At 38.1% G+C, this 15,331-nt stretch overlaps 1 protein-coding gene across 1 annotated transcript in view; it reads right to left on the reverse strand.

Moving 5' to 3' along the window:
- LOC126502276 (phospholipid-transporting ATPase ABCA3-like) overlaps positions 1 to 12,370 on the reverse strand; it is a 114,815-nt gene extending 102,445 nt beyond the window's left edge. Inside the window, exons 1-4 of the mRNA XM_050143146.1 lie at positions 12,311 to 12,370; positions 10,324 to 10,576; positions 7,750 to 7,877; positions 3,273 to 3,414 (exon numbers count right to left, since the gene is read on the reverse strand). Coding sequence (XP_049999103.1) covers positions 3,273 to 3,414; positions 7,750 to 7,877; positions 10,324 to 10,576; positions 12,311 to 12,370 — 583 coding nt within the window. The remainder of the gene's footprint in view (positions 1 to 3,272; positions 3,415 to 7,749; positions 7,878 to 10,323; positions 10,577 to 12,310) is intronic.
- Positions 12,371 to 15,331: the final 2,961 nt, after the last annotated feature.

The following is a 15,331-nucleotide window of genomic DNA, read 5'->3' on the forward strand; positions in this document are numbered from 1 at the left end:
ATACATATATGAAGGTGATTTAAATGAAATTGCCAAATAGTGTGGAGACAGAGCCCCAGCTGGACAGTGTTCAGTGCTGGGAGTGAGTTACATATTCTTAAGTTGTTGGCCAAAGGAGTTCCACAAAAACCCTCAAATTTAGGCTGTTGCCAAGGCTATAGGTTGCTTACCACAAATTGACAGCAAGGCCCCATGGCTGAAGACAACACCTACACAACTCACTGAAAATGGAGAAGTCAAGTTACTGCCTACATAGAGCCTTCTCCCCTGTGTTCTAAAGTTTTTGGTACTGAAAGGTATTCTGCATGCTCTCAAAAGAGTAATGTGAACATAAACCCATCATAAACCTTTTGATCTGAAACATATGCTAGGGCAATGGTGGCAAAACCCTGTGGAGTAACTAACCAATAGTGGATCTGACTGAAGGCCCACTCTAGGAGATGGAATCTATACGCCATATTACTTGCATGGCCAAGAAACAGACTAGATAGCCCAGAGACCTAGGGTAAAATCAAATACTAATGTTCTTTGAAAGAAAGAAAGAAAGAAAGAAAGAAAGAAAGAAAGAAAGAAAGAAAGAAAGAAAGAAAGAAAGAGGTGTAAAATGATTCCTTATGACATTCTGCTGTACTCACAGATCAGTTTCCTGCTCAGCCATCATCAGAGAAGCTTCCTCCTGCATCAGATGGGAACAAATCCCGAGACCCACAGCCAGACATTATGTAGAGTGAGAGACTTTGAACACTCAACTCTAAATGGGAAATCACTATCAAATCCTTTCCCTCAGGGCTCAAGGAATTCCATGGAAGAAGAGGTGGAAGAAATGTAAGACCAAGAGGGGATGAAGGACACCAAGAAACCACGACCCTCTAAATCAACACGATAAAGGCTGATAAGAACTCAGAGACTGAGGCAGCATGCCTATCATGGTCTACAGCAGGTCCTCTGTGTACACATTATATTATGGCTTAGAGATTAGTGTTTTGTGGGGTTCCTGAGTGTGTGAATAACTGTGTTTCTGATTCTTTTGCCTTTTCTTCTAGCTATTTTTCTTCTATTGGCTTGCCTTGTCCAACTTCGATGTTGGTTTTTGTTTTATCTTATTTTTTTTTGTGTGTTTTGCTGTTATCTCTTAGAAGCCTATTCATTTCTAATGAGAGACAGAAAGGGAGTGGATTGGATGGGAATGGAGGTAGGGAGGAACTGGGAGGAGGAGAGGGAGAGGAAACAGTAATTAGGATATATTATGTGAGAAAAGATGTGGAGGCCCAAAAATGTGAGTCTATTTCCACCTTGTCTGATAATCAGAGAGTTTGGAGGTTGCTCAAAATTGTTGACAACAACTGTAGCTACACATCCTGATTCAGGATGTGGTTACTTGGTTCTTTTGATATTAAGATGGCTCATACAAGTAGATCCATTCCACCCTGACAGATGGTCAGAATATGCAAGTGTATATCTGTTCCTTCTTTTTGTCATATGAGGTTACCTGGGGAGTGGTTTCCTTCAGGATACTTGGTCTAGAGTGGCTTCACTGCCTGAACAACAGAATGATAATAACTTGATGTCTCAATGTGTTAAAACAATTAACTGTTCCAGTTGTCCTTTGTATCATGTTAAAGAAGTCTTTTGTTGCCTTCTTCCCCCTTTTGTATTGTGGTATAAAAGTGTATGGAAAATTAAATGTGGACAAATTTAGTATTCACTGGAACTCCCTCCAGGTACTATTCTATGCCTTCTGTTTTATTATTTTCACATCTTCATACTCTTTCCTTATATTTCTCATCCCCATGCCCCTACACTTGGCAAAAGGTGTTTTGACGAGGCTGGTCCCTGACAAAAAGAATCTATTTTCAGTGAAAGGGGAAAATATAGCTACTCTGCTTCTACATATGTATCCAAAAGAAACAAATTGGCATAGCAAAGAGATAGACACATGCTCAAGGTTATTGTGGCAGTCTGCATAGTAGCTGAGATACGGAGTCTGCCTAGGTATTCATCAGCAGATTAATGGATGGCAAGAACAGAGGAGTATTATTTCACAATAAGGAAGGATTAAACTAAAATGATGACGGTAACAGCATCCTGTCCCAACTTTGTGCCTGCCTAGCCACTTCTTAGGCTTCCACCCCCCACCAACAGCCTTCTCTGCCATGCCAATGCTTTACAGACAGTTCATGACCTTGAACATAGTCCAAACATATTACAAAGTGTCTAGAAGATATCATTGAGTTTCAAAAGAAAGCAGATGTCATTAGGCCATTCTAAATCCCTCACTAATGTACCCTGCCACACATACACCTTGAGTACCGATGTAATTATGGTTTTATCTTTAAAAATGCTGTATCCCAGGTTAGGCATCAACAGACTTTCCAGAGGCAGGAGCCTGTTCTTGGTCTGGCCATCAATAAAAAAGTACTCAAAACATTTAACTGACTTAATCAGCATGGTTGTCAATAACTATTTTATAAAGATTACTTCAAAATCGTGCACTTTATAGCAACATGGATATAGCCAGGGTTATATCCTGTCAAGTTAAATAAGACACACATAGGCAAACAAGTACTGTGTACTCTCAGTGTAATTAAATAAAATTAATCTAAATACTGAACTATGATTATCCGAGGTAGAAGTGAAGCAAGATTTGATGCAACACACTATGTGTATGTATTGAAATATTACACTAAACTCCAGACATATAAACATATTGTCTTAGTTAGAATTTCTGTTGCTGTGAAGAGACACCACGACCATGGCAACTCTTACAAAGGAAAACATTTAGTTGAGGTGATGGCTTACAATTTCAGAGGTTTAGTCCATTATTATCATGGTGGGGAGTATCATAGCACACAGGCAGACATGGCGCTGGAGGAGTGGCTACATGTTGATATGCAGGCAACAAGACCCACCTCAACATGTCTTCCAACTAGGCCACCCCTACGTCAACAAAATCACACCTCCTAATAGTATCACTTACTTTGGGGGCCATTTGCTTTCAAACTACCACCATATATAGCAAATACATCTGAATAAAAGCAAAATTTAAAAATATGTTTATATTGATAATAGAACTGAATGTACATACAATATGATATTTAAGTCTATCAAGAGTAAAGACTGGAAAGTAGTATTTTTACAATATAAATTTTAATTATCATGAACAATAAACATTTCTCTTTTGTTAAATAAATACAGATATTAAAACATAAGCATATGTATGCACTAGCATGAGACCATTTTGATAAAATAAGCATGCTGAAGTATCTTCTTACCAGGATTTCCTCCATCAATAAAATTTGGATTCCTGGGTTGTATAGGAGGATGATTAGGAAAAAGAAGTGATGTTTTCCAGCCTAGCTTTTCTGGCCACCAGATGGTCCTCTGCGTACCAATAAAACGCAAATGATATTTTACCTGAAAGTATTAATAAGAAGTCATGTATGCTGAAAGTCAAAAAGAAACTTAAAAAACAAATGTTAGCAATAAAGTTATACCCTAGTAGAAAAACATGTAATTTTAAGGATGAAACCAATTTGATAGATTCTGAATGCCCAGCATTTACAATGACCAAGGTAGAGAATATATATACACTAGACACATTTGAATTCTAGTCAAAATACGGAAAACACATAAAACAGAATGTAGTTGGGGTTTCTGCCTGGTTCCTGCATTTTTTTAAACTATAAACTGATTGGCCCATTAGCTCAGGCTTCTTATTAACTCTTATAACTTATATTAACCCATTATTCTTGTCTATGTTAGCCACATGGGTCAGTACCTTTTTCAGCGGGGCAGTCACATCTTGCTTCTTGGGTGGCTGGGTCATGACTACAGAGGGAGCTTCCCTCTTCCCAGAATACCCCTGTTCTCATTGACCCACCTCTACTTCCTGTCTGGTTGTCCCACCTATACTTCCTGCCTAGCTACTGGTCAATCAGCATTTATTTAAAACATAATTGACAGAATATAGACAATTGTCCCGCACCACCAGGACATGCATAAAAAGATTCTCAAGGGCATGCAATAAAATAAATGTAAACTTATACTACAGAAACATAAGCTACTTTTTTTCTACTTATATTGGCATATTAAAAAGCTGAGCAATAAATGTTTGCAGAACTACAGACAATCAGGCACCTGCATCTAATCCTTGTAGGATGAATGGAAAATGCACACCAATAGATAGCTTAACAACTAAGGGCTCAAGAGAGTTATGTTCACCTAACTGGGAAAGCGTGCTAGGCACTCTACATTGTTGCATTGTTGGCTAACAGTGACTTAAAATTACACTTAAATACCAGAAACAAAACATTTCCTTATATTAAAATCCCCGTTGAAAACCTATAGATATTTCCTAAAAGCTGTTTGACTACTAGAAATATGCATAGATTATTATAAGAGAACAGAAAGGGTGAGGATACAACTGTACACTGAGTGAAAATTCACAGGAGCAACCCCATGCTAAAGAAAATTAATGCCAAAGTCCCAGAAGTAGTAATATATGGTATCTGTATGGAGCTTCTTGAGTAAATAGTAAAAAAGTCCAGCTATGGGAACGGAGACACATCTGGATGGCCATAAATCTTATGCCAAATACTGTATATAAGCCTAAGTAAACCACTAGAATTTTTTAATTTTTTCAAATGTATTATTATTACCGTGTGAGTATATTTATATAAGGAGAGAGAGAGAGAGAGAGAGAGAGAGAGAGAGAGAGAGAGAGAGAGAGAGAGAGAGAGAGAGAGAACACCCAGGTACATACATTGCATTGCCTGTATGTGAAGATCTTTCAGCAGTCAGTTGTCTCCTTCTGCCATGGGCTCCAAGGATCAACCTCAGCTTGTCAGGTTTTCTTTTTTTTAATTTTTACTTAAAAATTTCCGCCTCCTCCCCACCTCCCATTTCCCTCCCCCTTCCCCCATCTCCTCCCCCTCCCTCTCCAGTTCAAAAGAGCATTCAGGGTTCCCTGCCCTGTGGGAAGTCCAAGGTCTTCCCCTCTCCATCCAGGTCTAGGAAGGTGAACATCCAAACAGACTAGGCTCCCACAAGGCCAGTGCATGCAGTAGGATCAAAACCCAGTGCCATTGTCCTTGGCTTCTCAGTCAGCCCTCCTTGTCCAGTTTGATCACATGCTCCATCAGTCCTAGTCCAGCTTGCTTTGGTGAGCTCCCATTAGATCAGCCCCACTGTCTCAGTGGGTGGGCGCACCCCTCGCGGTCCTGACTTCCTTGCTCATGTCCTCCCTCCTTCTGCTCCTCATTTGGACCTTGGGAGCTCAGTCCAGTGCTCCAATGTGGGTCCTCCGTCTCTAGCTTCATCCATCGCCAGATGAAGGTTCTATGGTGATATGCAAGCTTGTCAGGTTTTCAAGGCAAGCACTTTCACCTACAGAGCCATGTCAAGTACCACATTACAGTCTTTTACTTAGAATGATGACATGATCTCATCTAAGGTTGAAAAGATTCACTGTGATATCCACATGGATAAACAAAAGATTTCGTCAGGAACATAAACTAAAGAGAACTGGTATCTATTAGTTTACATTATGAATGAAATCATCAACAGATACCATAATATTCATTTAGAAAATCATTAAAACAAGGCTGTTAAGATGGCTGTGAGGGTAAAAGTACTTGCTGTGCAAACTTGAAGAGCCAAGTTTGGTTCCCACAATCTACAATGGAAGGAGAAAACTGAGTCTCCAAAGTTGTCCCCTGACTTCTACATGTGTGCTGTGGTTGTGGCTGAGTGCCTGTGCTCACACGCACATCAAACACAATAATAAATAAATAAATAAATAAATAAATAAATAAATAAATAAATAAAATTTTAGAAAGAAAATTATCAAAATAGGCTAAGCACTAGAGAAAATTTATGGGAATTTTAACATTTGGAATTTCATTCAAGATTTGAGAACAGTCTGTAGGTAGGGAGAATAAAACTTGAAGATACTGTTTTAGGGTTTTATTGTCATGAATAGAGACCATGACTTCAGCAACTCTTAGAAAAGAAAACATTTCGTTGGGGCTTGCTGTGGAATAATCCTCTTGTACACTGCAAAGATTTGTCTCTCAAACTGGTGGCCAATAGCCAGGTGGGAAATATAGGCAGGACAACCAAACTAAGGATGCTGGGATGAAGAAAAGCAGAGTCAGAGAGTAGTAACATGGGCATGCCGTACTAAGAAAAGGTACCAAGCCACATGGCAAAGCATAGATAAGAAATATGAGTTACTTTAAGTCTAAGAGTTAGCTAGGAACAAGCCTGAGCTATTGGCTGAGCATTTATAATTTATATTAAGTCTCTGAGTCAGCTATTTGGGAAGCAGCTACCCGTTATTTGGGAGCAGGCAATTGGGACAGGAAAACTCTGCCTACAGCGGCTGGCTTACACTTCAGAGGTTTAGTGCATTGTCATCATGGTGGGAAGCATGGTGGCACACAGGCAGACATGGTGCTGGAGAATGAACTGAGACTTCTACATCTGAATCTGCAGGCAGCAGGAAAAGAATGACACACTAGGTGTGACAAGAGACCTCAAAGCCTGCCCCGTAGTGACACACCTCATCCAGCAAAGCCACACCTACTCCAAGGTGCCACTCCCTATATGTCTATGAGGCCATTTTCTTTCAAACCATCACAGACACTCTGAGTCAATGTAATATCGAGAAAATGCACATGTGCCTAAATCCTCATCAACAGATATACAGTTCTATGTTACAGAGGGAAAGCTGACATAGATGAATGGAGCCTTGGAAATATGGGGTACACATTGAGATGACATGGATCCTCCTCCTGCTTTCCCATAAGCACCTTAGAAACAGTGGGTGTGGCCCCATATCTAGATTCTACAGATTGATAACTTATTTCTATAACCACAGGATGGGATGCCTGTAAATTTTGCTAGAGGCTCCAAATTCAAAGCACTGCTCTTTCCTCTTCTTTCTGTAGACACTGCCAGCTCTTCTTCAGTCCTTGTATCCTAAGGCTGAACTGATACAGCTAAATCTTCAAGGTTTTGGAGATTTATAAAAGGAATTATACTGTCTTTGATTCAAAGAAAGAGTTTCTGAGTTAGTTATCTGATACTACTACTAATAAAATGTCTCTGTCTTAAAGCACATCTTTAGCACCCTGTATGCACTATGACCAATACTGGTTAGTCAAGGTTTCCCCTCATTCTACAGTACCCTCCTGTATGTTTTGTGTTGCTATGATCACAATGTCTGACAGAAACAATTTTCAAGGAATAAAGATTTATTTTGACTCAGTTTCAGAGGATGGAGAAAGGCACAGCAGAACAGAGTAATTCAGACTGTAGCCAAGAAAGATAAGATCGGGAAGTGCCAGGACTCTGCTGGCTTTTTCCTTTCACCTTTTATTTTGTCTGTACAGCCACAGGATATTGCTCTTCATATTTAGGATAGGACTTCTTCCCTTAGTTGACCCTTTCTGAAAATACTTTATATATTTCTTAAGTGATTTTAAATCTAGTCAATCTGATAGTGAAGACTTATAATCGAGGTCTCTTAGAATCAGTAATGTGTACAAAGGTACTAAGTCACTCACAGATGGATTAATATTCTTGCTTTATGACATCTTACTAATTTGTTATCAGGAATTATACTTTCTTCATTTGCAAAATTGGCCTAATAATAATTAATTTGTTAAAATATCCGAGACATGAAGGTACTATTATGAGAGCACAACTTACTTGAAAACCCTTATATGAAAAGTAAAATTTTCTTACCTGAAGAGGCAGAGGATCATTTTTGTTTTTGAAGCCACAGTCAAAAACAATAGCAGCCAGCACTTTCTTAGATGTATAATCAAACAGAATATATTCCTCAAACTCAGCTTCTGAAGGAAAGCCTCGAACTACAGGGAGATAAAAGTATCTGCTTAAAGAAAAACATCTCATAATTTTGTTTGTGAGGTAGGATACTACTTTACACAGATAAAAATATACTAAGATCTGTGACTCTTATGACTCTCTTTCTTAAATGTTGACATGATTAACTAATGGACAGTATGGGTATAAAATCTCACAGGTGGTTTATAAACTTTACTATGAACAGGTTATATGATGTTAGATGAGCCAGTAGCACAATGTAACCCAACAATCTATACAAACAGAAAGCATTCTAGTGTTTTTCTAATGCAGTGGAGTTCAGAGACTATGCACAGTTTCTTTGGAGGCGATAACAACACTAATGATTGCCATAGCACTTGTATCACTCCAAGTACACTGAGGTCCACTGACTCATAAGTGTTAAATAAATATATGGTATGTTCAAACACTGGAGCACAGGGGATACATGCTCTGTGAACCCATCAAGAGGCTCTAGTGGACTGATGTGGACATTTTAAAATATTTCTCTTCTGACTTCTCCTGCTCCCTCCCATTCTCAGGCTTGTGATTCTAATAACTCTTGCCTTTGCTTCTCCTGCAAGTCTCTTTCTGGTTGTCAGTCAAGAACTTTCTTCCTACATCTGGCAGTTAAGACATATAAATCGTGAATACACTTTGTTATGTTTTAGATAGGTTCACTGGAGAAGTACCCCAACTGCCATACCCAATGCCCCAATCAGCTGCAAGAAGCCGGATCAGTAATTATCCTTCTTACCTAATGGCAGTTATGGTTTACCTCTCAGAGGATGTTGATGAGAACAAGTGGCGGTAACTGAACAGGGCACTCAGGGCAGGGACTACACAAGCATGGCCAGGAATACCAGAAGGGAGTTCTAGTTTTTCTCCTCTTCCTAAATGAGCATAGCCTATAAGTTTCTATATGAAGGAAAGGGTCTAGAATTCCAGTACAGATATTGGTATCATCTTTGGAACTGGATTTCTAGATTTCCATAAAGATGGGTTATAAATATTTTTCAATTTTAGCCCATATCCTAAAGGATGTTAGGGTTACTTCTTCAGAGGGAAGAAGGACACAGAAACAAGGGAGAACTGGTTCATCTGGGTCAGAGGATGGAATTTTCTGGCATAGGTAGAGACCTAACATTTCAAGTTACCCAAAACATAAAAGAGTCAATCCAGTTTGATAAAAGTATGACCTGGTCAGGGGACCCCCCACCCAGGAAAGCAGGATCACTTTAAGCCATGCTTTAAAAAAAAAAAGAAAGAAAGAAGGTGGAATAATTATTCCTTTAATGATAATGCACTTTTCCTTTCCAGAATTCTCACCCCATAGCCCAGTCCCTGAGTTACCACAAGGTTCAGCCGGATCTGGAAGGCATAACATATGTGTGTGTGTATTATGTATGTACACATATAAATACATGTATATCACACACACATCCTTCCCTTCCTTCCTTCCTCCCGTCTCTTGTTTTGTTTCTTTCTTTCTTCTTTTAGATGCTGTTGCTGCTTGTACCTTGGCCTGCTTATTCTTTCTCTAATGCCCCCTTCCCACCATATAGCTGCTGTCCACCATGTAGCTGGCTTTTTAACTACAATAATATTTTTCTCTTTGAATAAACTTCAGCTTTGCTTATCTTTCAAAAATATATTTTTGAGTTATAATATTGCTGGTGTAGTTTCTAATTTATACAGAACTGAAAGCTCCAGGGCTGAGAACATAGCTTAGCAGAAGGCCTGCTTGGCATGCATAGGACCCCTAGGTTCAGTCTCCAGCACTGCAAACAAACCAATAAGCTGCAAGCCCTCAAACCTATCAATCTCCACAAAACTATAACCTAAAGAGAAAATGTTGAGGGAATCTCTGTTTTTGACATTACATTAAGGTAGGAAAATACTAGCTTTAAATCAACTATAAGAAACAGAGTATGATTTTTAACTTCAAGAGGAAGAACTTCTATATTATATAACAGGACTACAAATAACTTACATCTTTCTTATTGATCATGAATTTTGTATCATGTCTAAGGAATCAACTAGTTCTAAGTCATAAAGATTTTCTCACATGCTCTCTTCAAAAGGCTTCATCATTTTACATTTATGTCTACAACCCAGTTTCAGTTAATTTTAGAGAAGATATGGATTTGTGTTGTCTTAACTATTGGTGTCTAACTGTTTCATTACTATTTGCTGAATAGATTTTCTTTCACTACATTCTGGTGCATCACCCTCAAAGTCATTCTGGCGTCAGTGCAATAAATCTACTTTTGGGTTCTCTGTTCTCACACCTATTTATCTAAGTCTCTAACAATTTCACATTGACCTATCTATCACCAGCACAATGCAAGTCTTAATGGTAAGACATAGGATCCCCTTCAACTTTAACTTTCAACATTAGTTTGGTTTTACAGATTTTACAGATTTTCTAGAAAACTTGAAGTTAGGTCTAACCTTTTATAGTGGTGTTGAGATTCTTCTTTATATTCTCAATGATTTCTGTTACCACATCAATGTCCGAAGGTATGTAAACCAATTCCCATTCCTTGGCATCTTTGATGAAAACAGGCATGGTAACAATGGGTTGAGGTTTGAAATGATATGGTCCAGCAATGGTTATATTCGTAAATGCACGGAATATCAACAGCATCATTACAAACAACAAAGCTGCCATGATTTCTGTTACTGAACTAATCATCTGCCTCTTCTAAAGGAGGAAAAGATATTGATTAGCTTAAGAGTACATATTAATTTCACATCAGACTTATATTACATTTTTAATTCTGGACCACCATGGAATAAAGGGAAGGTGTATGCTTAGGACCTGAACTTATGATCTGTCAGTGATTAAAAGTATAGTATATATTCTATGCATTCAATTCTTGTAACAACCTTATAGATAGCATTGAAAACAGATGAAAATGTCATTGCTGGATGTGATGAGGGCAGATGGGATGTTCTGCTGTCCATCTGCTGCTTTACATTTGTTATTTTACTTAGAGTCTTCGCCCAATGGAGCACTGCTCTTTCTGGGATTCTCAGTCACAGACTGTCTCGATTTCTACTGAATTTGTAAATACACAATTTTTCTATCTGTTGCTTTCCTTTTGTTCTTTTACTTATGCTTGCTACACGCTTAATAAACTTACTCATTTGAAACTAAAACTATAGATCTTATAAATCATTCTCTGGACAGAACAATCACTAAATTCATGATTTTTTTTATCACAATGTCTCCTAAATTAATCTGATTGTTAACCTATTTAGAAAATTAGGCCATAGGGCAACCATAAAAGGACGAAACCAAACAAACTCCTGGACCCTCAGCCTGTTACAGAACCAAAGTAGAGTATGTGCTTCTCTTTCAGTAGTTTTGCCATGAAATACCAGGTTAGGCCAGAAGGCTAGGAGAAGCTCTTTGTGACCAGACCAATAATTGCTAGGATTTTATATAGCCACTTGAATGACCACTAGTAAATCCTACATATCTCAAAATGGAGAGTAAATAAAGGGACAGAATTTTTGCTAAAGAAAACCTCAAATAATGATACCTTGGTTCACTTATTCTGTGGTGACTTCAAAATCACTAATTTTAGAGGATACCCAGTTGGACAGCATATCATTGGTTATGCTCTATAGATAACATCTCTGATATATGGATTATAAACAAGTTGCCTAGGTTATTTTCTAAGAACTTGAAGGCTACTTTGGTAAAACATTGACTTTTTGACCCTGCAGATATTTTATGTAATTTGAAAAAAATAAAAATCTTTGCCATCTCTGCTTTACTATTCTGTCTTACACCTCTGCTACTTTAATCTTTGGTCAATCTATTCAGTACTGAATGTAGACATGGGGATCACTTGAGCAATGTTGCATTCAAAACTCTACTTCAAGGTTAAAATGAATCTAGATTTGTCTAGTCTTTCTCCCCTAGTTAGCATGAGCAGAAGAATGCGACTATATATAAAAGGAAGGAAAAGAGTACCCAAGTTTCAGGAAGTTCTCCATGTATTCCTAGAAAAGAAGGATGATCGTCCCCTTCATTAGCTTCTCTCACCATTACGTTAATACACGTCTTTAAAAAGTGTCTCCACACTAACCTACAAGCAGGAGCGGAAGACACTCTTGTGTTGCCTTCCTTTTTCTCTGTAGCAGAAGTGCTTAACAAAAGCCTTATCTGGAGATTTTCTTCTGGACTTTGTATATTACTACCTCTAGGCATTAGGTCTGGGTTGTGAAATTCTCCTGAACTATATCAACTACCTATTCCCTTCTCCCCATTTTTTTCGGTCACTCTGCAGTATTGTTTCCTTGGCCTTTATATATTTGGAAGATCTACCCACAATTTTGAATTTCTCAAAAGTGTATGTACAGGTGTACACAGGCTGAAATGTAACAAATAGGCTCTTTTGAACATTCCCATGATACCTTTACCTACCTTTAATGTAAAATTTTTCCAGAGGAGAACTGTTAATTGTTTGACTATTAATTGATTCATCATTCTACCAAAAAAAAAGTATGCTCAACTCTAGGGATGAAAGGTGTTTTTCTTTCTTTTTCTTTTCCTTTTTTCTTTTTTTTAAAATAATGGTAAGTTACCTAAAATGTGAGCAACAAACAATGGGATTATTTCTTTTTACTACTTTTCTCTTTAATCAGTCTTAAAATTGATAAGATTAATATCTGAAATAAAGCAAACTGTATTGATCCTAACTTTTTCTACTAGTATTCTTAGTATAAAATAAAGATTCTTAATATTTAATGAAGGAACTGGAGAGTAGAGAAATGTAAGTATAATATGGTTCCATTTTTTCCAGGTAAAAATGATACAATAATAACAGGATATGACTTTTTAAAATATATTCCGTTCTTAATATCTTAAGCATAATAAGTAAATCATCACTACAGCAACAAATTAAAAAAAGTAAATAAATGAAAAGTATCCATCAGTATGTTTTCATATGCTCACAGTATAACACTCCATTCCAAGTGATGATGCATGAATATATTTAAATTCCACTACAGTATTTACTGCATATTTATTATACAGAATAATATTCTATGCTAGCTGCTATTGAGTATAAAATTGCACTCCATTTAAGCTCTATTGGTATTAATTTTAAGAAAATCAGCTTGAAAAACCTTCTAGCACGACTGTTGAGAGAAGGTCAGTATCTATGTCTAACAGCAAAACAGCTCTTTAACTGCTGAAAAATAAAAACACAACCATTACTAGGTGTGGTGGCACACACTTCTAATACCAGCACTCAAGAGTAAAGTCAGACTGGTCTACATTATCTGTTCTAGGTCAATGAGGGCTACATAGTAACACCCTGTCTAAAAAAATAAAAACAAAAGCACAGCTATTAAAAACCTTTAAAAATTAAGCTGGGTGGTGGTAGCGTACACCTCTGATCGCAGCATTCAGGAGACAGAGGCAGGTGGATCTCTATAAGTTCGAGACCAGCCTGGTTTACAAGAGCTAGTTGCAGGACTGGCACCAAAGCTACAGAGAAACTTTGTTTTGAAAAAAACCAAAAAAAAAAAAAAAAAAAAAAAAAAAAAAAAAACCTTTAGGAGGAAACAAGCTCCACTGAGAGCAGAAGAAGCCAGGAGCCAACCCAGTCCCAGGACACTGGTGGATAAGGATTGAGCCAACCATGTGACTCAGAGTCCCAGATCTCCACTGGAACAGGTACAGGGGAGTAACCACTGAGCCAATGAGCCAGAGCCAGAGATCACTGAGGGTCTGGACATGAATCTGGAATCTTCAAGGGAGTAGAACTAAGCCAGGATCCCAGTGGGTCTGGGCATGAGTCTAGGACATCCCAGGAACTAGGTCTTGAGCCAGGACCTCTGCCAGTCTGGGCATGAGTGAACCTGGGACCTCCGAGGGACTAGGCAGAAACCAGAGATCTGTGCATGACAAGGCATGAGTCTGGGATCTCAGAGGGAGTAGGCCTAAGCCAGGACCTCTGTGGGTCCAGGCATTGGTCTGGGACATCAAAAGGAATAAGCAGGAACCTGGAATCTCTGCAGGTCAGAGCTTGAGTCTAGGACTTCTGAGGGAAGAAGCCTGAGCCAGTTCCTCTGTGGTTGTGGGCACAGTTCCTCTGTGATTCTGGGCACACCCGAGCCTGGGATCTCCTAGGCAGTAGACCAGAGCCAGAAACTTTTGCAGGATCAACTCTAAGCCAGGGACTTCTCCAAGAGGGGATCCAGATCAGGATTTACAGAAACAGGTCAAAGCCTGTAACCTAGGCCAAAGTAGGCCTGAGACAGCAAACTCCAAGGGAACAGAACAGAGCACAGGAGTGCTGAGCTATCTCCAGGAACATGGAGTAACCAATGGGGTAACTAGAACTGTGGCACTGACTGTACCACGAGGAACCACACCATCTGAGCTTTGGATTCTTTGGTATCTAGAAGATTATTCAACAGAATCTCAAACAGCCCCAACCACATCTATTAGAGGAATAGATGAGCACAAAAGATAAGAACACATGCAACACCACAAAGAGAAACACAGCACCAGTAAAACCTAAAGACCCTACAACAGCAAGACCTGAACAAACAAATATAGACGAAGCAGAAGAAAATGACCTAAAAATAACTTCAAGAGAATGTTTGAAACTCTTAAAGAGAAAATGAGAAATTCCCTTAAAGAAATGGGGAAAAGACAAACAAAAAATTGGAAGACATCTATCTAACAAAATAGACTTCAAGCTAAAATCAGTCAAAAGAGACAGAGCAGGTCATTTAATATTAGTCACAGAAAAAAAAATCCATCAAGAGGAAATCTCAGTACTGAACATATTTACAATGCCCAAATACAAGGGCACTGTCATATATAAAAGAAACACTTCTAAAGCTTAAATCATACATTAAACCCCACACACTAATAGTGGGAGACTTCAACACTCCCCTCTCACCACTGGACAGATCAATCAGACAAAAAATGAACAGTGAAATAAGAGAACTAACAGATGTTATGTCTCAAATAGACTTAACAGACAACTATAGAATATTCTATCCAAACAGAAAATATACCTTCTTCTTAGCACCTCATAAAACCTCCTCAAAAATTGACCACATACTCACTAACAAAACAAACCTCAACAAATACAAAAAAAAATGGAATAACCCAATGTACTTTATCAGATCACCATGGTTTAAAACTAAAAAGTCAACAGCAATACTAATTCCACAAAACACACAGACATATGGAAATTAAACAATGCTCACCTGAATCATCAATGGGTTAAGGAAGAAATAAAGTGAGAAATTAAAGACTTCCTAAAATTGAATAAAATGACCACAAAACATACCTAAATTTATGAGACACAATGAAAGCAGTGTTAAGAGGAAAGTTCATAGCACTAAACACCTACATAAAGAAGCTGAAAAAATCCCACACTAGTAAATTCACAGAGCATTTGAAAACTTTAGAAAAAAAAAA

The sequence above is a fragment of the Alexandromys fortis genome, unplaced genomic scaffold (assembly GCF_014885135.2).
Source record: "Alexandromys fortis isolate MF-2015 unplaced genomic scaffold, M_Fortis_MF-2015_v1.1 scaffold_45, whole genome shotgun sequence".
In the NCBI taxonomy this organism is placed as follows: domain Eukaryota; kingdom Metazoa; phylum Chordata; class Mammalia; order Rodentia; family Cricetidae; genus Alexandromys; species Alexandromys fortis.